At 37.8% G+C, this 26,924-nt stretch overlaps 1 protein-coding gene across 2 annotated transcripts in view; it reads right to left on the bottom strand.

Annotated features, from left to right (window-relative positions):
- Positions 1-20,993, bottom strand: part of LOC138091446 (ankyrin repeat domain-containing protein 26-like) — a 71,123-nt gene extending 50,130 nt beyond the window's left edge. For both annotated transcript variants that reach the window (XM_068987273.1, XM_068987272.1), the window contains exons 1-10: positions 20,764-20,993; positions 17,929-18,043; positions 17,594-17,767; positions 13,415-13,521; positions 11,214-11,281; positions 8,665-8,698; positions 6,926-6,995; positions 4,117-4,177; positions 3,793-3,996; positions 85-210 (exon numbers count right to left, since the gene is read on the bottom strand). In XM_068987273.1, the coding sequence (XP_068843374.1) occupies positions 85-210; positions 3,793-3,996; positions 4,117-4,177; positions 6,926-6,995; positions 8,665-8,698; positions 11,214-11,281; positions 13,415-13,521; positions 17,594-17,767; positions 17,929-18,043; positions 20,764-20,993 (1,189 nt within the window). The remainder of the gene's footprint in view (positions 1-84; positions 211-3,792; positions 3,997-4,116; positions 4,178-6,925; positions 6,996-8,664; positions 8,699-11,213; positions 11,282-13,414; positions 13,522-17,593; positions 17,768-17,928; positions 18,044-20,763) is intronic.
- Positions 20,994-26,924: the final 5,931 nt, after the last annotated feature.

The raw sequence follows: 26,924 nt of genomic DNA on the forward strand, positions 1-26,924 counted from the left end.
GGATGCCATATTTGCATCTATGCACTTTAAAGGTTTTTATTTGAGCTTTTAAGCATAGAAAAAAATCCACATTCACTAACTTACCACTTCTATTATTTTTGTGTGTTCCATCAACAGAACTCAAAAGGTCATGATTTATTTGCTCTTGTGGAGCCCTTTCAATAATATCTGTATCACTTTCTTTGTCTACAACCTCTGGCTTTGTGGCTCCTTCCTATAAAAACAAGACAGAATAAAACAAAAACCCAACTTCAGAAAACATATTCATTGATTTGGTCATTCAGTCAATCAGTAAGATGACATTCACTGTTGTCTAAGAAATCATAGACACTGTTCTCGGAGAAGTTAGAAATGTAAAGAAAAGAGCGATTCTGTTCTGTGTTCTAGGCAAGGCAGAGACACGTGAAAACAAACAAGAGGGCAGAAATGTGTTCTTCAACAGCTCTGCAACTGAAGCGGACCAAGCACAGGAAGGGCACAAAGGAGAGAGGAGGCAGGTGAGCCCGTGAAGCTCAAGGAATGCTGTGACAAAGGGCTGTGTCTCAGAAGACAGAGTACAGAGCCAGGGTGTGAGGGGGATTCTGGGAAGGGCAGCCCAAGGAAAGGACGAGGTGTGAAACAGTGTGAACAAGTCATGTGGAATATTGAGCACAGTTACTGGGAACCCTACAGAGAGACAAAATGGAAGGACCGGTTCAAATGGCAAAAAGCAAGTGTCATTTATTTTCTTCATGTGACAGGAATCTACCACACAAGTAAAGGGTTACATCATCACAAATATATTTTATTTGGTGCCATGCTTTTTCTCAAATGAAAGGGGAAAGACTACACTGCACCAGGGAGTAGCAAACATGACATTATTTTACAGGACAGCATTGTAAAAAAAAAAAAAAAACTACAAGCAATGCTCCAGAGTGGACAGGAAGCAAACTAAACACTGCATATCACCCAGAGTTTCCATGAAACTGTAATTAAAAAGTTGAATTTGGCTTTAAAAAAAGCCAAATAAAAACAGTAAAAATCATTCCAAAACAAACTGCAAAGCCAAGAGGAATGAAAAGATTGACAAATATGTTTTAGAAAGATTACTCTGGCAGCAACATAAAGATAAACATCAAGGAAGCAAAACTTGAAAAGAATATTTCAAGATTATAAGTGAGGAAATAGATTATGATAATGAGGCATGAAAAATGATAAGCAGGTAGAAAATACTGAACTTGCTGAGTGACTGGATGCAGTAATTTCAAGGAAGTTTGGAGTCCGGGATCTTTCCTGCTGTGGCATTTCAGTGATGCTATCTACTAGGATGGGGAAAACAGATGACAGTGTAGCTTACAAAGAGTCAGGGATGAGGGAAGTGTCAGGAACAAGGCCTTCAGTTTGGGGAGTAATGAATTAATCTGAGGCACGCAAGGGATTCAGAAGAAAGGATTTGGATAAATACCTTTGGATTAGAAATAGATAGCCTTATTCAGGAAAAGCATTGCTGTTAAGATAACTATTTATAAAATATGCTAACCTGGTATAATTAATGCAAACCTATGCAGAATTCTGAACTTTTGAAAATAAAATACCAGGGGAAGAAAACTATGACATTAAAATTTTCAGTTATATATTTTAACATCTGTTTCAAGGACATAAAAATATACTTTTATAAATATGTGCAAATATTCATTTCTGGGATATTACAATAATAAGCATTTTTGAGTGTAATGAAAAGGTTTAACAGTAAAACACCAATTCAAGATGCTACAAGAAGACTCCTTTTAAAAACTGATCTTAAAAGACAAGTTTTAAATTGTAGATGAGAAATGCTTATGTGAGTATGGAATTATGAGTCATTTTAAAGTACTACTATGAGGTAAGAAAGAAATACAAAACCCTATTTGAAAATTCACAAGGTTTTCTTCTTATTTCCCTGTAAACAGCACACTAACTCTAATTTCCTATCTGTGCCTTCTGGAATAGTAGGTAAAGATTGAAGGAATGATCTAGATATTAAAAATAGTAGTAAAATTATGATTATTCAAGCTGGAGATATAAAGGTTTTTCAAATACATCTATGATTATCAAGCAGGACTCAAACTTCATATCAGGAAAGGACAAACAAACCAAAAAAATCAAGTAACCACAATTTCTGAGTTTTGGATACAAAAGAATTTATATGTTAGTTTCATATATATAACAAAGAATTGACAGGCTAGTTTAATAGCTATAAATACTGAAGTTAATATAAAATTTCTTAAGAATAACATGGAGTATACATATGGCTAGAGATATTTCAAAAAGTAAAAAATTATCTTCCAGAGATAATTTTTAAACTCTGTTGGTAATTTTTCTTTCCTTATGACTTCATAATAACAAGTAGTCTGTATTAGAAAAAAAAATCATAAATTGTGATTTCATTCATTTACTGTAAGTGCCATTACATGTAGATATTAAAGACAAATCAGAATCTCTTCAGCAAAAAAAGGTTCTACATTTTTTCTTTAAAACTATTGCAGCTGAAAATTTTCTCATTTAATGAAGACAGTAAGAATCTCATTTATATAATTATAAATTATAACTTTAGTAAAAAGACTAGATAAAATCCTTATTTATTTCCTCTTTATTTTCAAAAAGATCTAAAACACCCACCAAGATTATACCAAACAGTACAATAAATTAGTTAAGTACATTAAGTATTTATCAAACAGTAAGTTAGAAACCACAAGAAAGAGAAAGGCCAAAAATTCTTAAATCATAATAAATCTGCTAAGGCCTAAAACAGAACTCACCTTGAATTGTCTATGAACTAAAGTTTTGCTATATTAAATAGAAGACATCACTTCATTACTTTGAAAGTGAGAATTTGTTTAAAAAGACAAATCACTTCCAATTGAAATGAACTTCCAGAGGGAACTATATTCAATATAGACATATACGTATGTGTGTGTGTTAGTCCCTCAGTTGTGTCCGACTCTTTGTGACCCCGTGGACTGGAATCCACCAGGCTCCTCTGTCCATGGAATTCTGCAGGCAAGAATTCTGGAGTGGGTTGCCATTTCCTTCTCCAGGGGATCTTCCCGACCCAGGGATTGAACCCAGGTCTCCCGCACTGCAGGCAGACTCTATACCAACTGAGCCACCAGGGAAGCCATATGTACATATATAAGTATAACCAAGATACTTTGCTGTACACCTGAAACTAACACAATATTGTAAATTGATTATATTGCAATTAAAAAAAACAAGAACCACTACCAACCTCAAAAACAACCACCAAAAAAGGTAAGGAACAAATTTTCTTTCAGTTCTTCATAAAAATCAGCTATATGTCATTCAAAAGAGTATGAGCATTGCTTTTTCATGACCTTACTGTCTCCTCTTAAGTTGAATTTGAAATAATTCTTCTCATATTTATAACATAGAGTTCCTCGTCTGACATACCCCCACTGTTTCTGTTGTGTTTGTGTAATAATCTGTCTCATCCTGACCCTCATTCCATTTCATATTCATCTTGTCCTTCTTAAATGAATTCTTCCCCTTCATCCCCCTCCCCATATCCATACACATCTAGCTGTTCTTCCTAATTGCTTGGTAATGCTTTTCTTTCATAAGGGCATACTTAGTATGCCAGCATTTTAAAATCTGAATCATGCGCATATATTGCTCCTATTATCACACCATTTTGTATCGTGACTTTCAAGGCTGCCATTTCTGTGGTAGGATCCCTTGTGTCATATAAGGGGACATGACATGCGAATGGCATGTGAAAAAGTACAGGGAAAAAACAGTTACAAACAAAACAACTTGCCTTTGTGAGATCAAGGTCCGCGAAAGACTTGAGAGGTTGTGGAAGAGGCTCAGGCGATGGGAAGGCGGGATGAGAGAAGACCCGGACTCCAGGTGATGGTTCGGGAATGGTTTCAACCACATCTTCAATTTCACCATCAGAATTATTGTCCTCAGACAAGGTGGTACTCTCTGCTCTCACAATGCCACATTTTGCTTCTACTACAGTGAAAACAAGGGAGAGTACATGAGAACATCTGTAATTTCAAATCAGTGAATAATTGAATTGAATTTCAAATCAGTGAGTAACTGTCACCAGGAGGACAGTCTTAGATAACTTACTGTTTCTTTTGGATTGCTGAGAAGCACTCATTAGCTTTGTTAAGTTTGGTTTCAGGACATTCTGGAGAAGAAAATAAGAACTTTAAGAATAATAAGAGTCAAATTTAATAAAATAATTATAACATCCCCCATTACTCTATGATCTAACACAAAGAGCACAGGCTCTGGAGTCATTCAGATGTGGATTCAAATCCCAGTTCTGCCACTGACTAACCTTCTCATGGGGTAAGGAGTTTGACAGATGACATAGGAAGCCCCAGATGTTCCTCTCCTTACCCCTAATATACTGCTATACAAATACTGTGACACCCACTAGATTACTTTCTCTACCAAAATGTTCTAGAATAAAAATTTATCCCCAATACTTTAGAGTACTATGTCTGAAAAACTAAGCTATTTACATTAGTTGCTATATTTTGAAATTTACTTGCATGATTTCTATATGCATGAATTATCGCTTGGGAAGGGAAATATAAAAGTTTAGTTTTTAGCAGAACCTTATTTAGATGGGTCAGAACTGCAAACAGGAAAAGTTATTTCTATTCTGTTTGTCAAAGAGCTAAAGACACATGATTTTTTTAAATTCAGTTCATTCTAAGAAAGAGTGAAAAAAATATTAAACCTGTAGGGCAATGATCATGAATGAAAGCCACAAACACTCTAAACAGAAAGCCATAAGCAAACATGTTAACAATAGAGGCAGAGAGAGATGGAGTCAAAGAACAGACACTGAAGAAATGTATTCTGCAAGGAAAAATTAGGTTAACAGGAAATATTAAAAATGACAAAAGGTAGGGGAGGAAAAAGAAAGGAAAAAGTGAAACATGCCTAGTGAAGTACAAACTTAAGGAAAAAAAAAAGAAAAGCATAAATATAATGAGGTATGTGGAAAAACATATATATTTAGAATTTATATACAATAAATCAGTAATATATCAGTATTGTTAAGGATACACTATGAACAAAGTCTGTGCTTTATATATTTTTATTAATACATAAATTATATATCTACAATGTTCAAGTTTTATGAAAATATCAACATAAATTGTATATAAAACATATATTTAAAACAGAGGCTTTTGTTCATTGTGTACCTCTAATAATAGTAATTTATATTACTTTAAAACTGTTTATAAATAATACTGTAATAAAGAGTCCAATTTTGCCAGTATAAAAAAAGTCATTCAATTAGCTGCACATGATCATCTATCACTACCTGAATGCTGTCAAGTATTACTAGAGAGAGGAACTGATAAAGAAATATTCCTAACATTTCACTGGGAACAAGGACTGGTAGTCAGAATTCTAAGGAGAATATACTGTTTGAAAAGAAAAAATTAATGGAATACAAGATGGAGCTAAAAAGAAGGTCAAGAAATAGCAATCTAAAATTCTCAGCTCCCAGTTGGACAACACTGAAAAATATACAATAACATTTTTATCACGTTTTTCTTATTTATTTTCTTGTTGTGCAGGACCTCCTTCCTCAACATAACTGAACTTCTACACCCTAAATATTAAAAAGAGAATCTAAATTTAAGTCATATTTTTAGAATTCAAACAGATTTAACTGCTATATTATGTATATTAGCTGTAATATTACATAGGATTCCATTTGTCTCTTCATTTATTCACATTCAAAAACTATTAAAATGGTTCTTACATTTGAGATGTATGTTACATGCTCCAGGAGATGCACAATTGTTTCCTGAACTCCACTCGTTTATACTGACACAGGGGCTATAAGGTGAATATTTAAATAACAATAATCCAAAATGTCTGAAATCTGAAATTTTAGAATATGACACAAGGACTTTCAGTGCCCTTTTTTTTTTTTTTACTACAATACAAAAAATATCTGAAGTTGTAAGTTTTATCTTATGGTTATTAAAAGCCTGTGCTTCTACAGCTGGTTATTATTTTAGGCAAAACATGGGTTCTTCAATGAGATGAACAATTGGGAATATCTTCTTAATGGAATGCTTTAGAAAACACAGTGGAATCCCTTTATAATATGGATTTTGAGAAACAGATTTTTTAATTTCTAAATTTCCATAATTATAACTATTTTACTTTAGTTTTAATGCAGAGCCAAAGACAGAAACAGAGAAAGAAACAAACAAAAAAAGCACCCTCCTAACAGTTCTAAGAAACCAAAATAGTGCCTAAGAGTAGAAAAAAAACTAGATGATATAAACTATATAGTTTATATGATTATTACAGTAATTGTATCCACTACGAGTATTATAAAAGTCAAGTCAGTATGGTTTAAAATTCACAGTGAGACTCTATATCCTTGACCAAATTTTGTATTTCCTCCATTGTAAGAAAGCTTTTCCCAATACGATCTTCCTGTCTCTATGTATTTTCCAACCCATTTTTTTCTTCACTCCACCGTCAGTATTTGAGACTTCCCTGGTGGCTCAGACAATAAAGCATCTGCCTACAAAGCAGGAGACCCGGGTTCAACACCTGGGACGGGAAGAACTCCTGGAGAAGGAAATGGCAACCCACTCCAGTACTCTTGCCTGGAAAACCCCATGGACGGAGGAGCCTAGTAGGCTACAGTCCATGGGGTCGCAAAGAGTCGGACACGACTGAGAGACTTCACTTTCACTTTTCAGTATTTACTAAAGTAAAAAGAAAAAAACGTCAACTAGTCATATTTTTATAAAATGGTTTGCTCTCACCAACTTTCCATGACAAACATAAAACAGTGAGAGGGACACCACTGCTGAATATTAAGAGTAAATGCTATATGAAACTAAATTCAGAGCAGGAAAACTAATTACAGAAGAGAGCACTTTACCTTGGTTTCCAAATCTAAGTCTTCATCATCTGATGTAGGCCATGAATCAACACCAGGTTTGTTGGAAAACCTTTAGAGCAAAAACATATACAACAGAAATGAGTGAGTTCATTTCTTTAAACCAAAAAACTAGTGAAAGTTTGGCTATCTGCGTATTTTTTTAATATAAATTTATTTATTTTAATTGGAGGTTAATTACTTTACAATATTGTATTGGTTTTGCCATACATCAACATGTATCCGCCACAGGTATACATGTGTTCCCCATCCTGAACCCCCCTCCCTCTTCCCTCCCTGTACCATCCCTCTGGGTAGTCTCAGTGCACCAGCCCCGAGCATCCTGTGTCATGCACTGAACCTGGGCTGGCGACTCATTTCTTATATGATATTATACATGTTTCAATGCCATTCTCCCAGATCATCCCACCCTCTCCCTCTCCCACAGAGTCCAAAAGACTGTTCTATACATCTGTGTCTCTTTTGCTGTCTCGCATACAGGGTTATCGTTACCATCTTTCTAAATTCCATATATATGCGTTAGTATACTGTATTGGTGTTTTTCTTTCTGTGTATTTCGTATCTGCATATTAAAAGAAGTTTCTTGACATAATTAAAACTTGGTCTCTGTTTTAAAAAAGCTTTTTTTCTAAAAAAAATATTTTTTGATGTGGACCACTTTTAAAGTCTTTCTTGAATTTGTCCCAATGCTGCTTCTATTTTACATTTTGGCTTTCTGACCTGAGGCATGTGGGACCTTAGCTTCCGGAACGGGGATCGAACCCACACTGCCTACACTGGGAGAAGTCTTATTGACCATCTTAACCACTGCAAGCCCAGGGAAGTCTCTAAAAGGTTTTTAATTACCTATTTCTGCTTCCATCTCTCCCAACTATTGAAATATGTAGTTAAGACTCATGGTTAGTTTCCATGACATACAGTGAGAGCCAATACACTGGCAGAGCCTGAGCATAATTTGGTTTCACCAGAAGTCCCAATAACTGAACTGAAAATCAAATTGGTGGATTGACATAACTCGTTTGCCCAAACTGGAATAAACCTGATGACTTGAAACAAAGTGGAAAGATATGCTGTTCCTTCTGCATTCTCTGTTCCTAGTTCAAAGACTAAACAAACGGCATTCATCAAAAATGGCCGTCTTGGTCCTTCAGCAGCGAAACCACTTACTGAGACGGCCCCACCCCTCCCCTTTACTCTGGAACAGTAGTTCTCGGCAATGTCTGAAACTTAAAATGTACAGAAATCAAAGAACTAATTTATATGTTTAACTTATATGCTACACAGTACTTCTCAGTCTCTGCTGAGGGACACGAGAGTGGACGTGGGAGCCAAGCAGGCCAGCTGTCAAATCACAGGTCAACTCATTTTAACCACGGAATCACGGGTCAGTTCATCAACCTCCTGAACCACAGGTGGCTAATTAAGTAAAAGCAGGACACAGCTACTTTACAAAGCTGCTGTGATGACTCTGCTGCCACTGCTGCTAAGTCGCTTCAGTTGTATCCGACTCTATGCGACCCCATAGAGAGCAGCCCACCAGGCTCCCCTGTCCCTGGGATTCTCCAGGCAAGAACACTGGAGTGGGTTGCCGTCTCCTTCTCCAATGCATGAAAGTGAAAAGTGAAAGTGAAGTCAGAGTAGAACGCTCAACAAACATTAGTTTCTCTTTTCCACGTTCCCTTACTTAAACATACAATTTTAAAACATCCATAAAATCCTACCTGCTTAAAGAGTCTTCTTCAGAACTCTCATCCTCTATTAAAGAAAAAAGTAAGACACATTTTAAATCAACAAAAGAAAACTACAGACTATTAAAACCTCAAGACTGATGCTCTCCTTAAAAGTATTCCTTTGGGAGCACACCTGGAGACCACACTAGAGGGAACAGTGATTGTACTATACTCGCAGGCCATTAACGCCTAAGAATCACTCCTCTCCTTTAAATCATCAAATGCAAAACGAAAAAAAGAAGAAAGAAGGGCTGTTTACAATGACCATAATCCTAACCAAACTCTAGAAGACTGACACAAAGTTATACTATACCATTAATAGAATCAGTTCTATAAACTGACAATAGCACGCTTAAACAGCACAGGATTTCTGGACTTCCATCGCCTGGAGCAGTGAACAGAGGAACGGGTGTCTTGCTGGGACACAACACAACTTCCCTGGCTCTTCAGTTCAGGATGAAAACACCCGCTCACAGGGAAGCTTGGTCTACAGGCACTGAACTTCAGAGCGTGGTAAAACATAGGAAACAAAGTCTTCCTGGCCCTCTTTCCAGATGCAAGAGAAGTAGGAAAGATGTAGTGAGTCTAGGTTTAGAAAGAATAATCTCTTGAAAGCAAGGTGGGGGAGGGCAAAGGGGTAAACGGGGTCAACAGGGTGGTGAGGATGGGGACTAGACTTGCAGTGGTGAGCAGGCAGTAGGGCACACAGAAGCTGAACTTTTTTAAGTTTTAAATATACATATATATATACACACTAATATATTTTAAAAGTATAATCTCTTAAGACTATGTCCTTCCATTGTTCAAGAGTATCTGGACCACAAAGAGCACGATGATCCAAACAGTCCTGTGTACTAGTGAGGGATATCATTATATCAGTTCTCCCCATTATATGACAAATGCTGATAGAAATCATGCTTTTTCAGGTTGGAAGGCATACATCATGAGATCCAAAGCTGATGAACAAGAGGAGGGATGGAAGGAGGGAGGCAGTGATGGACTCTGGTGCTCTTGGACAACATTTCACACGTGTTGTCATGATCTGATGCTGGAGGGATGGCTCACATGCAGTGACTCCATGGGGCGAGGAGTCCTGCAAGCTCACGCCTGGAGGGCAGGGGCAGTGATTTTTAAATGTTTGCACTCTGTGACATCAGAACAATGCTTAGTACATAAAAGACATACAATGATTTCTTCAGCGAACAAATGAACAAATAAATAAGAATGTTTTCTTTGAAAATTTTGTTTATAAAAATACAGAAATTAACCAGGGACAACTCTATTCTATTCTGAGTATGTTGAAGACCGAGACTCTATGTCATCTCTGTGTCTCCTCTAATGTGTAAAACCAACCTACAGGAGTTCTTTGATGGATGCTGCTGTTGTTAAATCACTGAGTCATGTCCTACTCTTTGCGACCCCATGGACTATAGCCCACAAGGCTCTTCTGTCCATAGGATTTTCCATGCAAGAATACTAGAGTGGGTTGCCCTTTCCTTCTCCAGGGAATCTTCCTGATCCAGGGATCAACCCCGCGTCTCCAGCATTGGCAGGTGGATTCTTTATTACTGAGACACCTGGGAAGCCCTCTTTGATTAGACAGAGGTCTACTAAGTTAAAGGTGTCCTCAGACAGCTTATGCAATGAGCTAGATGCCACATCACGGGGCCATGTGGTGTTTTTGTTAATGTGACGTGTTTTTGTGCTTTTATTAGAGTCTGCAGAGTCCCAATTTGATCTTTGTGAATATTTTATACAATAATCTTTGAACTAATGGCAAGAGAACATCTTGTTCTAAAAAAACTATACTGTCATGACAATTATCCAATACAGAGACGGAAACATCTGGTTCTAATGAAGTCAATCTATCTCACTCTTCTTGGATCTGTAAGGAATGAAGTCGGCAATAGAGACCTTGTTGGTCCAACAATAGGCAAAATAACTGGTTCTCAGCCAGGCACTGTTTTTCTGTCTCCTGTACTATTGGTAGGTACCTTTCAAAAATGATCGCTTCCTGGCGTGCTGCACACTGGCTCAGCTTTGTAGTTCTTATTATTTATCATTTGGTATCCTACCAGGAAGGTATTGTTGAGGTTCCCAGTTGTAACGATGGTAACTTTTTTAGTGAGATTACTCACTACACAGGAACTACTAGCTATTCATTCACTAACTGCAAACCATTTGTAAAAATTAAAGTTATAAGAAGTCTAATTTGGTATAATATGATTATACAGAAAATATACATCATACTAACTTAAAAAGTTTTTTCTATCTACAAGAAAATCTAATACAGGATTTTAGGGGCCATGATTAAATACATGGATTTGTTTTAAGATAATACAGTCTCTGATTTTAAGTTACCCTACAATTAACTTCTTAAACAATTTGGAATACTAGACTATTAAGAAATTAATTTAAAAAATAAAATACACATGCAAATTACATATGCCTTTTCATTGCTCTTTCATCATTAAAAGTTGCTCATTCCTATTTTATCTATGGTAGCATCACCAAGAGTAATTCAATGGCAGATGACTTACCTGGGTTGCTGTTTTCAGGAGGAGTTTTAGGTCTCTCTTCTTTATATTCAGAAATCAGTTGGCGAATACTATGTATTAAAAATGTGATAATATTTTAACACAAATAGGAAAAACAACTACCAAAGTCTTAGACTATTTCAGAAAATGTCACAGATAATATCAAAACTTCAATTGTCCCATATATTTCAAGTTTCTAAGTTCTACAAACTTTTTTTTAGCATGTAATTAAAGGAGAACGAAAAGGAAAATGAAGCACTCATGAACTAAAGGCAGTATAGCTCAGTAAAATAACTAGAGTTAACTTGGCATATAAAAACTCTCTTGAACTCAGAAATCCTAGCTCTGCAACCAACTGCTCTTCGTTCTGGAGAAGTTACTTCTCAATTCAAAACCTTCCTCTACACAACTGGGATCTTACTGCCTTATTTCACAAGGGGATTAAGAGGATTTAATGAGATAATATACCCCCAAAATGCTTGGAGAAACAGTCAAAGAATGGGATAATTCGGTCTAGAACTTTATTGCTGGAACTACTTTGGAATTCCAAATAAAATCTAATGTGTGTTTTTTCATACCTTTAACATTCAAGTGTTATAGGAAACTGTTAATTATGGTGATTAGCTGTTCTTTGTGGTTTGTAAGTTAGAGAATCTCAGCTATTGTATAATTTGAACCTAAATTTATTTATAAAGTACAAAAACACACTACATTACATAACATAATTGTCTCCAATTATTGCAGCTAATTACACCAAGAGTAGAAAACTAATCACAATCAAGACCTGGCCTGGACCACTACTCTTCCTTCTCTACCTACTCAAACTCTGAACCATATAGAGCTTTCTGAGAATGATGTCTAATCTCCACGCTCATCTTCGTTTTACCTGGAAGACATAACCCTACTCTTAGAATGGATACTGGCAAGTCCTGGACAGGGCTTACCTCGCTTAATTCCAACTAACTTACTTGACTGAGACTTAGGGATTTCTGGTGAATGAGTTCCTTATGAGGCAGACTCTGAAAACAAGGGCTTCCCTTGTGGCTCAGCTGGTAAAGAATCTGCCTGCAATGCAGGAGACCTGGGTTCGATCCCTGAGTTGGGAAGATCCCCTGGAGAAGGGAAGGTTGTCCACTCCAGTATTCTGGCCTGGAGAATTCCATGGACTGTGTAGTCTGTGGCGTGACAAAGAGTCGGACATGACTAAGCGACATTCACTTTCACTTCACTGAAAATGTTTAAGGCTAAAGCACATATAAATCCTCTGGAAGATTTTCATTATTATAGGAAACAGATTGGCCCATGAGGGGCCAATCATCATTATGGACTCTCAGGCAAGCTAGCACCCAATACTCTGGGAAGGATGACAGGGAACTTATGACCTAAGAAAAGGTACCCCCTTCCTGCCCCAGGACAGAAAGCCACCTTGAGGTTCAGGTCTAGAAACAAAGGAGAAAGGGAAGCCCGCTCAATTCCTGCAGGAGCACTTGAACCTCCCTGACAGCCTAAAATGGTCTGCACTGCTATCTGCTAGCAGAAAAGATAAATAACAGCCTCAATGGACACCTCATTGTGAAGATCGAGGTTTAGATCTAGGCTTACACGTGGGCTCCACATAAGGTTTCTGAGTGTGAGCGGGAGGCTAGGAGGCCCAGCTGCCAGAACTGGATGCTGGTGCTTTGCAACAGTGGCTGAGCTACAAACATATATGAGAACTAAGAAGTTGTCACTAATAACATCAGCATTCTTCTAAGAAAGTAATTGAAAGCAAAGAGTCATCCAAAAGACAAAATCAAGTCTTTTATGTTCAGTATGCAATTTTAAGGAAAAGTATACACAAAGTAGAGATTAAAGAATTATTATAAAAGAATTAAGAAATTCAATATTGTGTCATAAGATAAACTAAAAAAGCAGAATCCATATTTTATAAAGCTAGTAAAACTAATATGAAATCCCTCAGCGACTACAAGATCAATGAAAAAAAAGGGAACCAGATGCATATGACATCAGTCAATATTACAGAAGAATATGAATCCTGCTATCTATTCCTGCTATATATTGTTGTTCATGATTCCCAGTCAGAATAATTGATTTTCTACCTGCCTGATGATGTGTTGATTACAAATTAATCCTTTTATTAATTTAATCTTGATGTTACCACCTTAGAACAGCACAAAGGTTTTTAAAAAGAAAAAGAACGGTACCTTTGCATCTTATCAACCGCATGTATATTTGCTTCTTTCTTTGCTAAAAACTCCACCATTTGCTGCTTCCTTTCACTTATAGCAAGTGACAGCGGTGTGAGGTCATCCTGTAAAACAGGGAAAACCATTTCTAATGCACACAGTTAACCTATTTCAAAGCTGAACTTTGAAATCATGCGATAGCTTCTCTGAACTTAAACACAGAATTCAGAAAGCAAATAAAAGGAAGCCCCCTCTTCCTTATCCTCCTGTGAGCCTTCTTTCTCTCGAAGATGCTCCTCCTCTGGGCCTTCCCTGGTGGTCCAGTGGCTAAGACTCCAGCTCCTAATGCAGGGGGTCCAGGTCCATCCCTGGTCAGGGAACTAGATCCCACATGCCTCAACTAAAGATCCCATGTGCCACAATTAAGGACCGGTGCAGTCAAATATGTCTTTTAAAAAAATGATAAATAAAAAGCTCCTCCTCTACCTCTTCAAAAGACTAACTACAGAGTCATTCTCTAAAACTCACTTCCAACATTTACTGGTTCCAAGGATCTTTGCTCCTATCATACTATTTATCAGGGATGTCGTAGTATTCACTTGCTCTATTACTACTCTCAACACTCCTCCAGAGAGAATCAATTAACTACTAAATCAACAGCATATTTTAGGAACAATGCTGAGGCAGAAATATATATTATTATCTGTAGCATGTATAACCGATCCAAGGATGATGATGAGTAACCTCACAAGGTTTACAGACATTCCAATGGGAATATTACTCTCTATATGAACATGCAAAGAAAAAGAGTTTTTTTTTTTTCCAAAACACCAAGTAATAATTTCTACTTTGAAAAATTCAATCTCATTCTTAAGAAATTATTTTAAAATATGAAATCAATTACAGATTAATTAGAGTGTCTCCAAAATCTTGAAATAATTATCAAAATAAACTATAAAACAAGAATTGGAAACTCAAATGCTTATGGAGGGAAAGTTGGTGACCTGAGTAAGTGAAAAAGCCAGGTAAGGCCAGCAAATCCGAGAACAGATGCTCCATACAGAAGGGGCAGCCTCTGCATACTGACCAAACAGTAGAATGGGCTCAAGGGGGACCAGATTTGGTTCTTTGAGAAGCCTGAAATGCAGACTTCTGCATGAGTCTCCTAAATTTTAAATGTTGACTCAATTTGTGGAGGTAAACTAAACATATCCAAGGGCCAGGCTTGGTCAATGGCCCACTTGTGGTTTGACATCTGCTGTTCCCAAGCAGGTGGGAATAAAGCAAGTATTTGTATGTGAAACCGTCCCTTCTTCATATCATGTGTTTCACAAAAAGTAGGCCCAACACATAATAAAAATTGCTATTAAGGCTCATAATTCAATTAAACATAATTATTTAAAAAATCATAATTCCACTTCAAGAACGTTTCCACTGCCTGTTGAAACTACAATCTATCTCTAGAATTCCTCTAGATTGTTAATCAAATGGATATTCAGTTCCTAAGACTGCTGAAACTAAATCATCAAAACAATTCCCATTTACTGTTACTAACTTCATGGGTTTTGATGTTTTAAGCTCTCATATTGCTTATGCCAGGGCTCAGCAAATCTAACAGACACACTGCAAGAGTCTGTCCTGTGACACCAAAAGAAGGCTCATGAGTTACTATTACTGTAGTCAGGAAAACCCTGTTGGTAACAAATATCTGTTGACCTAATGACCTGGATGAAAACAGAAGGTGCAAAATCCTGAAAGGGTCAGACTCTACAAATGAACTGACTTCACCATGAGCAAATCTCTGAAGACTGAGTGCGAGTGAATAATTAGTGGTTGGAAGGAAAAGGAGTTATCATTCAAGCCAATAGATATTGCCAATAATATTCCTTTTAACTTCTTACTCACAGGCAGAGAAAAAGTCAGGTTAATACTGTTGCAAAGGAAGGAGCTGATGGAAGTAGCTAGCACTGATCAAACTCCAACTCTTCTAGAGATTACTTATTTTTGAGATAGGTGCGTTTAGAAATTACACTTATTCAGTCCATAGTTGTTCACCACAGATCATATCAGAATCTCAAGAAAACAGTTCTAAATACACACACCCAGGCCTTCCTCGATTTATTCCATCAAAATCTTCAGGGAACAGCCTAGGCTTGTAAATGTTTTTTATAAGTTTTCCCAAGTGATTGTGGTTTTCACCAGCACAGTCTAGCCAAGAATTAGTGCAGCAACCACTCCACTCTCATCTCTTGCCCACGTGGCCAATTCCTTCTCTTACTTGAGGATTTGAATAAAAAACAAAAGTGTAAGAAGTGTAAGTCATCAAAACAGCATGAAATTTTGCTGGGTAAACACTGGTAGAACAGGGACTACTGCTGCTGCTACTGCTGCTAAGTCGCTTCAGTCGTGAACAACTCTGTGCGACCCCATAGATGGCAGCCCACCAGGCTCCTCCATCCGTGGGATTCTCCAGGCAAGAGTACTGGAGTGGGGTGCCATTGCCTCCTCCAGAACAGGGACTGGTAAACTCAAAAGGCATGCTGATCTCACTATTTATAAACCACTTACTTTCCATCAAGACATTCTAGACTGGAGAGCAGAGTCTAGGCTCTTATCTAAGTGGGTGTTTCTGCCAGAACAGGATAAGATGTCAGTTAATCACTTCCCACTTAATCACCACCTGTTCACTGCCAGTCTGATCTCCTCAAATTCCTCCTAAAATTGATATATAGGCTACTATACCATCCACTCACTCTCTTTCTCAAAATAACAACTAGTATCCCTGAAAACTGAAAAGCCTTACCAAAATATATAAACTGAAGGGAAAAAAAGACAAAAACAAAAATCCCAGGACTTCTGTGGTGGTCCAGTGGCTGGGTCTCCAGGCTGCCAGTGTAGGGGCCTGGGTTCAATCCCTGGTCAGGAAACCAGATCCTACATGGTGAAACTAAGACTCAGCACAGCCAAGTAAACAAATATTAAAAAAACACACAAAAAACACAACTCTTTGGCATTTCCCAATGGCCAAAATTCCAACTTGACCTACATTATTCACCTGCTCTCTCCTTTTCCCTTTTCCTTTACTTTCTTAAGCCTTGGACAATAGGAGAGAAAACATTTTTATATAAATCATTTTTATAAAATAGGAATTTGTTAACAACAGCGAGATGTCTATTATGTTGTAAAATGCTTATGTTATGTTTGAGTTTAAAGACAAAGTCTATTTCTAAGGTAAATTTTGCTTAACTGTATTTTTCTGCCAATCAAAAAAATTTCAGTGGGGGGCAAAGTATTTGGAAAGTTTTCCCTTTAACAAGTGCAGTGTTACCACAAATATCTGCCATAAACACATGAATGAATGCTTTACTCTCTAATACTTCTTTAGAAATATGTATAAAGTGAAATCTTAGATAATTAAGTTCTTTCAAAATATTTTAATTCAGGGAAGGCTGTGGCTTTCAAACATGGAAAACTGAGCCCACCTGTGAGAGTGGAGGGAGTTCCTGGTGGGGCTGCAGCTGGAGGACGTCACGTGTGTCCTGGAGAAAGAACGAGCGGCGGCTTCACCACCACCAGCTCCACAAGCACAGATGCAGCCCCACCAAGCAGCTCCCCGGGGCTGAGCGCGGGAGACCCCAAGGTGTACATCGCGAACCAAGCGGTCACCAGCACAAGTGAACGCCCTTGCTGGGAGTCAAACATGACCTGACCCTCTTGGCCGGATCTCAGAACCGGGGTCCTGGAGGGCTCAGGGCTCCAGGCCTGCTGCCTCCCAGGCCCACTTGCACTCACCCTGCTCCCCCTCATGGGCACTGGGTCTCCTTCTTCCTCCCACCCACCCAAAGGGGCACCCACCCATCCCCTGAGCCCCTGGAAGCAGCCACTCCTCACATAGCTTCACTGCCCCCCAGGCCTTCATCATTTGTGGGCTCTGAGCCTACCACCCACTCCCAGGCACGTTCTGATGGGAAATCTTCCTTCTGGGGTAGACAGCTGGCTGGGAGACAGAGCTTTGCCCTCTCTGTGGACACACATACATCCCCCACCCCTGCATTGGCCTTGGAGTTGTTTCCATAGTAACAGCGCTTGATGGACACTATTCAGTTTACCTATTTACATTCTGTTATAAATAAAACAGTTGTAGATTTAAAAAAATGCTTCACAAATATTTTGTAAATAAAGTTGGTTGAGTTATACCTTGTTCCTGACTTCTATATTGGCATCGTAGGAAAGCAGCTTTGCTGCGAGTGATACATTCTGGCAAAAGACAGCATAGTGAAGAGCGGTGTTCCCACTGACATCCACGACATTTGGGTCGGCACCATGCTCCAGCAGAAGAGTCGCACACTCCTCTTCTTGGCATTCTACTGCCTGTCAGTGTTGTGCCAAGAAACAGAGTGTAAATTCTAGGAATTCAAAGTAAACGGTCCACAAGCTTCACCGGTTTGCTATATCTAAATGAGATGAATTCACTTTACTCTCAGTACTTAAATCACATCCACCTCGTGTGGACACGGTTCGCTGCCCCATACCTTCATCAGCGCGGTCCTGTTTTCACTGTCACAGAGGTTAAGCAGGCATTTTCTCTCCAGGAGCAGAGTGACCACCGCTGAATGGCCATTGGCACAGGCCAAGTGGAGCGCAGTCCTATGAAAGCAAGAGGAGTTTTCAGGAAACTGTAATGTTACTGTTTCAAAACAATTGTTCCTGTGATTGAAAACATTCAGTAGCATGCTATTCCTATCCCTCTAAAACGAATATTTTGTTTCCTTCTGGAGAAAGAACATTATATACTAGTTTTAGCTCTTCTTACCGCATTAATGAAAGAACAATCTACTTGAATAGAATAAGCATGACCTCGAGATTTAGCTCAACCTGGATTTGAATTTGGTGCAGAGGTTAAAGCGTCTGCCTGCAATGTGGGAGACCTGGGTTTCATCCCTGGGTCGGCAAGATCCCCTGGAGATGGAAATGGCAACCCACTCCAGTATTCTTGCCTGGAGAATCCCATGGACGGAGGAGCATGGTGGGCTGCAGTCCACGGGTCTCAAAGAGTTGGACACGACTGAGCGACTTCACTTTCACTCTGTCACTTATTAGCTGCCACTCACCCTCTCTGTACCTCAATTTCCTCGTTAACGTAATGGAGAGAGAGTAGGTAGTTATCTCACAGAACTCCACCATGATGCTTAAATGAGATCCAAGGAAAGGATTTAGAACCACTCCTCACACAGATAACAGCTCAGTAATTGCTAGGTAATATTATCATACTTACTACTATTATCTTACAAGGACAACATCTCAATAAAGTCAAAGATTATTACACATCCTTTGCAAATATGTTTTGAATATCAGAGACAACATTGTACTTCGCTGATTTTTATATCCTCATTTTCTTACTTTTTAACGTCTCTGACATTGGGATGAAATTTATAATTCACGTCTTTACAGCTATAATTGGTAGCATTTTTGTTAGTTTATTTCTCATTTTTCCTGTTCATCTAATTACCGTAAGGTCTTTTTTTCCTAAGGTTGAAGTATGGATGATGTATATTGTATATTATTATATTTTATAGGTGCACAACATAGTGGTTCACAATTTTTAAAGGTTATACTCCATTTAAAGTTATTATAAGATATAGCTATATTCCCTATGTTGTACAATATATCCTTATAGCTTGCAGGATTTTAATTCCCCCACCAGGGATCCAACTCCAGGCCCACAGTAGTGAGTCTTAACCACTGGACTGCCAGGCAATTCCCAAGATTCCCTTGACTTCTGAAAAGGCTGAAAGTTGTCAGAGGATACCAGTCTCAAAAGAATTCTAAAAAAAGTTATAAGTGAGAAATTATTTTTATCTGTGCCACATTCCTATTAGTGCCAGAAAGACAAGCCCCGTCTGCTATTCCGACTTCCCTACAGACAGCTTGATCTACAGAGAGTTTTAAGTTTTTCGTTTGTTAAATCAACCTCCAGATTTCCTTTTCCTTTTTTTTTTTTTTGGTGCCAAAACTCAGGAAACTCCAGAATTCTTGCTTTTGAAATCATTCTTAGAAAGGTCTTTGGGGTGGGAGGGAGGCTCAGGACTAAGAGGATATATGTATACTTAACAACTGATTTACGATGTTGTTTAGCAGAAAGCAACACAACATTGTAAATCAATTATTCTCCAATTAAAAAGAAAATTAAGGTTAAGAACCAGCAGAAACAGAAAGAAAAAGAAGGTCTGTGTCAGCACACACACAAAACATGTATAAACAGGAATTTGTGTTTTCTTCTGGTACTTTTCTCACTGTGCGTATTTAAAATTTTTGATCCATACTCCATCTGAAGCTTTTTTGTGAGATAAAATCTAGTTACTTTTCTCTAAATAGTTACCAGGTTACTTCTCCACCATCTACACATAATTTATCTTTCTAATAGAAAATGTCACCAGTATCAAGTTCTAAATTCTTACATATATTTGGGTTTTTGGGTAGTTTATATTCTGTTCCATTCATTTATCCATCTTTTCAGTTGTTAGTAAATGAACACTTTGTGGGCACTTAACAGCACATTTTGACATCTAGAAGGGCAAATCTTCGTCTACTATACAAAACTTTTCATTTCATCACAATTGAGACAGCACATATGTAACAAAAAATCTTTAAAACCACAATATGTTGATTTGGTTTAAATATTGAAAGACCACACATCCTAAGAAAATGTCTTCCTATTCAAGGACACAGCCAGCTCCCTACTTCAAAGCTTCTAAGGTCCTTCAGCAAAGAAAATATATACCTAGGCATACACTGATATAAAAGATATTGAATTGTATCTTAAGAATTTTTAATCCAGAAGTTGATCTGGCATGGGAGTTATTTTGTTCACTATGCAGTTTTCTATAATATATAACCTTAAAGTTATAAAAATGTGTAACATTAAAAATAAGATGCTAACAGCATCAGAAATCTGTCCACTGCCATGATCCACAATAGGCGATCCATAAAGAAGTATTTTCATAAATCATATGAGAAAAAATTTGAGAGCCAGGAGAGTCCAGATTTCTTGAAAGCTATATAACTGAAGAGCTCTTACTCATGAGTACATCATGCTAACCCATGCATAACAAATAAAAAGGAAGATGAAGGGGAAAAAGATACTATTTATGTTTCATTTCATTACTGATTACCGACATTCAGCTAAATGACTTCAAAACTTATCAATAAAGTGCTCTATAAGGGAAATTATAAGTGGGTCCGAAATGAGCTAAGGCTTTTTGCTGCCTATAAAGTCTGCACGGCGCTGGATCCCAGGAAGGTGTCCGCGAGCCTTGGAGAGGAAACTCACAGGAGGGACCTCTGCCAGGCCCTTCCACCCCGCTTACCTGTTCATCTTGTCCCTGTCGTTCAGGCCATTCTTTCCCAGCAACAGAATCTGCTGCACTTTGGCTACGTTCCCTACAATGGCAGCTTTGTGGATCTTTCCGAGGTCCTTGTCTCGGATGCGATACCCGGGCTGGAAGTTGATTCTATGACCACCGTCTCTCCCCGGACTGATGGAGGAGCCTAAGGGCGACTCGCCCTTCTTACTGCCGAAGCCAAAAATCTTCTTCATCACAGAGCCCACGGGCTTCAAATACACCTCACCTCTCCCTCGGCTCTTCACTGTCCCCGAAACCCAATACTAACGGTACAGATAAGCCTAAGCAGTTCCCCCACAATATCCCAGTTGGGAAGCTCCGCGGTTTCCAATCTTCCAGCCCAGAAGAGTCGTAGCTAAGCGACACCGCTAAACACTGCGCCTGCGCGCCTCGGAAGCAGGCGGTCCAGCCTGTAAGCACAGACTTGTCGGGCCATACTGCCCAGTGCGCATGTGCTAGGCCCGGTGGCTCAAGCCTGAGATTGACTGTGGGCGGTGCTAGGCACATTTCAATCTAATGTGCCATTTGGCTAAGCTTTTCCGGACGCTTAACAAAAGATAGAGCAGATGAGAAAGGCGTATTTGCTGGAGCGGCGAGGAGTTTCAGGATGCTGAAACCTGTCCCCCAGAGCTTTTTTAAGGCTCTTCTAAAATACAACAACTCTAAATCTACTTATCCCTCGGCTTATTCCTTTCCACATCCCTCTTGGACCAGCGAAATTTAGCAAGTGTCTTCCCTGGTGGTTAAGAGATTAAAGTGTCTGCTTCTAATGCGGGAGACCTGGGTTCGATCCCTGGGTCGGGAAGATCCCCTGGAGAAGGAAATGGTAACCCATTCCAGTATTCTTGCCTGGAGAATCCCATGGACGGAGGAGCCTGGTGGGCTACAGGCCATGGGGTCGCAAAGAGTCGGAAACCACTGAGTGACTTAACTAACTACGGAAAACTGTTTTCATGGTTCCAGAAATTGTGGTAACAGCTATTATCAAGTGCAAATTTAGGGGAAACGAACTCAGGTTCTCCAGATGAAGCGAAACCGCGTTTCCGCATCTCTCTGATCCTCCCGTTGCCCAGCCTCCATCTACACATTTTCTTCACTTTAATTTTCTGCTTTTATTTTCCCAAAATCTTTAATCAACCTGTCAGGCGAGTGTATGCCCCTCGATTCTTTGTCTCGTCACAACAAAGACTTGGAGGGACGGATATTAAAGCCCCCTCGGAGTGTCATAGCTCTCCGCCCTTTGGCTCCTTTTTTTTCTTCACCCTGGGCCTGCCCTATGCAAATTGGGCTTAGTCAGGAGTGCTGTTCTACCTGAAGTCCTCATCCTGGTACTCGGACCTTCCTTTGACCTTCCTCTCTTCTATTTTCCCAGGCTTTTCCATTGTCTTTTAGCCACCGCCATTGTGGACTCCTTTTCCCTATTCTAACTAGCTAACAAACCCGAGATTTCCTTTGGAGCGTAGTGTAACATTTGAGAACTTTTAAAAAAAATTATCATTCACGTGTCCGAAATAATCCATCTTTTCTCATCTAGTTTAAAATACCACTTTTTAACTCTGATGTTCTGTTTCTGGGTTTTCCATTCTGTTCCACTGAATGGTCTGCTGCTTCTAGCATAGGTAGTATATAAAATACATTTTAATATCCTTTATAGGTCCAAAATTCCTCCCCATATTTGTCCTTTCCAGCATTCTCTCGGCAATGTTTATTTCTACATTATTTGAGATGACTTTTTAATCACCATGCCAGTTAAAGAGAATTCTCAATGAAATTTGTATTAATTAGGTTGAGAAGTAATTTTAACTTGACAATCACTTGTATCAGTGTATCCAGGTAGTTGTTACCTCTCTGTCCTATTTTATGTCCCTCATTAACATTTGGAAGCTTTTTTTTTTTATATGTAAATCCTATACCCTTCTTGATGTATTTATATCTGGGCTTTTTTAAAATTTTTACTGTGATGGTACATGATTTTTCACTATAATCTATGAATGATTAGTTTTGATATCTGGGTATTCTTTTGACAACCAGAATGAAGAACTTTTAAAGTTATAATCTTGTCATAGGAAGAAAGTGTTGAGTTTCTGGTGGTACTTAAGGAAGCCACAAACTGTTGGTATAGATCTCACCAGAAAGATGTAATACTGATAATATCCAAGATTGTAAAAAATCAAGCAAATGCAAACAAGATGGGCATTTTTAAAAACTGAAGTCTAAGACCATTGCTACAAATTAAAAAACATTTAATATAGCTAAATTTCACTAAAATCCTATTAGCCAGATTTTTCAATAATTTGCTAACTAATGTGTGTGTGTGCACGCTCAGCTGTGTCTGACTCTAGGGACATCTTTTTTGTTTCCTCTTAATAGTCTTTGTTCATTTGCTTTATTCACCCAAATCTATTTCCCACTCTGAAGTGTGTGTAATCATCATAATGGCCTTGCAGAATATTATCAACTCCATTTTTATGAGGCATCTTATGCTCTATATTTGTTCCATCCTCTTTAACATTTCCTAGACTTTAAATAATCTTTTCCCTTGTTTCCATCTGTCTGCAACTTGTGTGTTTCCATCTTTATTCCATTTCTTAGGAATAAAGCAAAACAGGTTGAATCCATGCTGGCATGAACAGGTGAGTATATACCAAAAATTCTTTTAATATAGTTATTGATCCAGTAGTTATAATTGGACTAAACCTAGTATTGTGGGTGAAACAGAAGCAGGCTCACAAGTTAATAGAAAACAGGCTAACCCAAAACTCACCAAGTTCCTATTCCATTTGTTAATGATTTGAATTTAATGACTTTAAGACTTTTGATTAACCAAATTCAAAAGGAACAGATACCTCCATTGCACAAGATACACCAGCAAAATCTGAATGTATGGCAGCCTTATTTTACAGCAAGACAAACTAATTTACATACTTATTCTTCAGAGGCCATTTAATGCCATTTTGTTCTTTGTAGACTGAATGAATTGACAACAAATTTTTGGGATTAGTGACTCAGAAGCCAAGTGTCCAGACCTTCAGCAGAATTTGCTGCTGGAATGCACCAAAGAACTCTGAAGAGAGGCTAGGTCCCTGTTGAAATGATGTCTGGTTCCAGGACAGCATTTTCACTGATGAAAGAGCAATGAACAAAAATGAAAACAAAAAAATATTTCTCAGAGGTATCCAGCTCAGCTACACCAAATGGTTTTGGTGTATGTGACTGGTATCAATTCTTGATCACCAAGCATTTGCTTCCTACAATAGCCCAGCCAAAAAATTATCTTTTGTCTTCTGCCTCCATAGTATTCTCCAGGGTGACCTATGAGACCAGTAAAAACTATAGTGATATCTGAAAAAGACTCTTGACGCTTCCTGAAGCAGCCTGGAATGAGAGTCAAAGCCACTGTCAAGCTGCAGGGAGATTAGAACTACACACCAGGACTTCAGGTAGGTTGTCAAGATTTGGTTTACTCTAGAGTTTTTGTATGGACCAAGATACTCAAGGAGTCTTCATTAGGTCATCTCTAAACTTCTGTATTTCCTTCGTCAAATGCTGTCTGGATCCCCAAGCAATGGAAACCTAAGACTTCCCATTCCCAATTTCTATGGAAACAGATGCCCTCTAGAAAGTTGTTGCCTAGAATACCCACAACTAAGACTCCTACTAAACCTATCTAAGATTCAAATAATGCCCTGGTGGTGAATAAGCACTGGAAAACAATACAGAGGTGAGAACTTATTAATATAACAAAAACTACACAAATCAATGAGAAATGACATGTATTATTAATAAATGGTTTGGGAAAAATCAATTACTGATAAGAAGTAACTATACATCTCAAGGTATCACCAAAATAAACTCCAGGTTAGTATATGTTTAGACTTTTTAATAAAAACCATTAAATATTTTAGAAGAAAATATGGACGAGTGGTATTATTTATGTTTAGATCTTTCCAAAAAAATGGAAATTAGAAAATATCAGTACATTTGGCCACATAAAACTTGAGACCAAAAAATTTAGTATAAATCCAAATATAGAAAAGGAATGAAAAGACATAATTACTGAAACATTCTTAGCTTACAATTATGGAACTACATTTTTTTTTTTTTAATGATCAAAGGATACCATTGGTTCACAAATTAACCATGGCTACCAGAAATTTTCTACTCTTACTTGACATGGATAGCAGTTCAATTTCATCATCTTGCCTCAAGACATTTGCTCTTCAGTTCTGTGATAATTTAATCCACTGGGATCTTGATAGTCTCACTGCCTTACAGCTCATCAAATTTACCCATTAAGTGGATGACTTCATACTGATGGTTACTAGGTGCCTAAGAAATAGGATATAGTTTGAAAGTCCTGGTAAAAATTTATGTGAGAATTTATGTTAACCCACTTAAAAAAAACAAATCAGCATTATCCATTTAAAGAAATACTTACCCCCCAAATTAAGCACAAATCTAAACTATCACCTTGGCATCACAAGTTTTTATAAAATATGTATTTACAAAATATAATGTTAACAGTATAATCAGTTCTAACAGTGACCAACAGCTTTGGTGGATAAATGAACTTTGTGATTTAGGATAGTGAGAAGCATACTAACAGCTCACTTTTCTTTAAAAAGGTTTATTTTTAAAAATAAAATCTAACCAAAGGAGATATTTTACTTTCCATGTTTTCCTCCAACAACTGTTTCTTCAAATTATGCATGAGGATTTGAGATTTTATGACACTAAGAAGCAGCATGAACTTAAGAATCTTAAAATCTAACAAGGAAAAAAAAAAATCTAACAAGGATGAAAAACCATACAGAAAATGGAACCAAACCACAGCACAGGTAAGCACTTACCTATCTGTCAACTTCTCAAACAGGGGGAAAAAAAAAATCACATTGAAAGTGAGTGTTAGTCGCTCAGTAGTGTCCGATTCTTGCAACCCCATGGACTGTAGCTTACCAGGCTGCTCTGTCCATGGAATTCTCCAGGCAAAAATACTGGAGTGGGTAACCTTTCCCTTCCCCAGGGGATCTTCCCAACCCAGAGATCGAACCCAAGTCTCCTGCATTGCAGGCAAATTCTTTACCATCTGAGCCACCAGGGAAGGCCAAAGTTTTGATAAATTTTCAAGTTAGTTTTCTTTGTGCTATAACAGTATAAAACACTATCTTTCACCAAAGTTAAAAATTAAAAATTGTGAACCTTTTGGCCTTGCATTGTTAATACTGACAACATGCTTCTACCTGGCAGGTTCTATGCTTTCTCCCCACCAGGGAACACCGCACCAGCCTTTGCAAAGTTTGATTCACAAATTTCTTAGCAATCATTCGGTTATTTCATATTTTTTATTATAGTGGATTTAGGTTTCTTTTTGAACAATGATGCTTATTTCCTAATAATATAAAAAGAGTCTCTTTTGTCCTTCCTGAAATCCTTTAGCAACCATCTTCTTCAATCCTATTTTGTCTTCTTTCCCCATCTTCTCCAACCTCTGCGTCTCTCATCACCTAGTTCAGAATTTCTAGGAGAGCTATACAGACATTACTAACATCTCAAGTTTACTAACAACCGGTCTTTAACATTTGAAAGGAGGAAACTGGTTGATAAAAGATGAAATACCTCTTGTGTGAAATCAACCCATAATACCTTAAGGAATTTCACATGCTATAGGTCTTGAAGTTATTGTTTTATTCACTTAACGGCTTCTTCTATGTACAAGATACTGTTAGCCTGGCACTCAATCCTACCTTGCATATTCTATCTTCTACTCTACTATATATAAAATAAATAAGGACTTACTCTATAGCACAGGGAATTATACTGTATCTTGTAGTAACTTATAATGGAAAGGAAGCTGAAAAAGAATATATATATATATATATATAAAACTGAATCACTTTGCTGTACACTTAAAACTAATATATTATAAATTAACTGTACTTTATAAATTATTTTACACTGTAAATTAACTACACTTCAACAAAAACTTAGAAAGTACAAAGACAGCAGAAGCTTTGTTAGTTTTTCACACATGTATCCCATACATGATTATGATGGAAACTACAAATAGTTCAATCCTGAAATATCTTATGAATTGCATCACCCAAAGTGTTCAAACAAAAATCTGT

Source organism: Capricornis sumatraensis, chromosome 15 (genome assembly GCF_032405125.1).
Source record: "Capricornis sumatraensis isolate serow.1 chromosome 15, serow.2, whole genome shotgun sequence".
Classification (NCBI taxonomy): domain Eukaryota; kingdom Metazoa; phylum Chordata; class Mammalia; order Artiodactyla; family Bovidae; genus Capricornis; species Capricornis sumatraensis.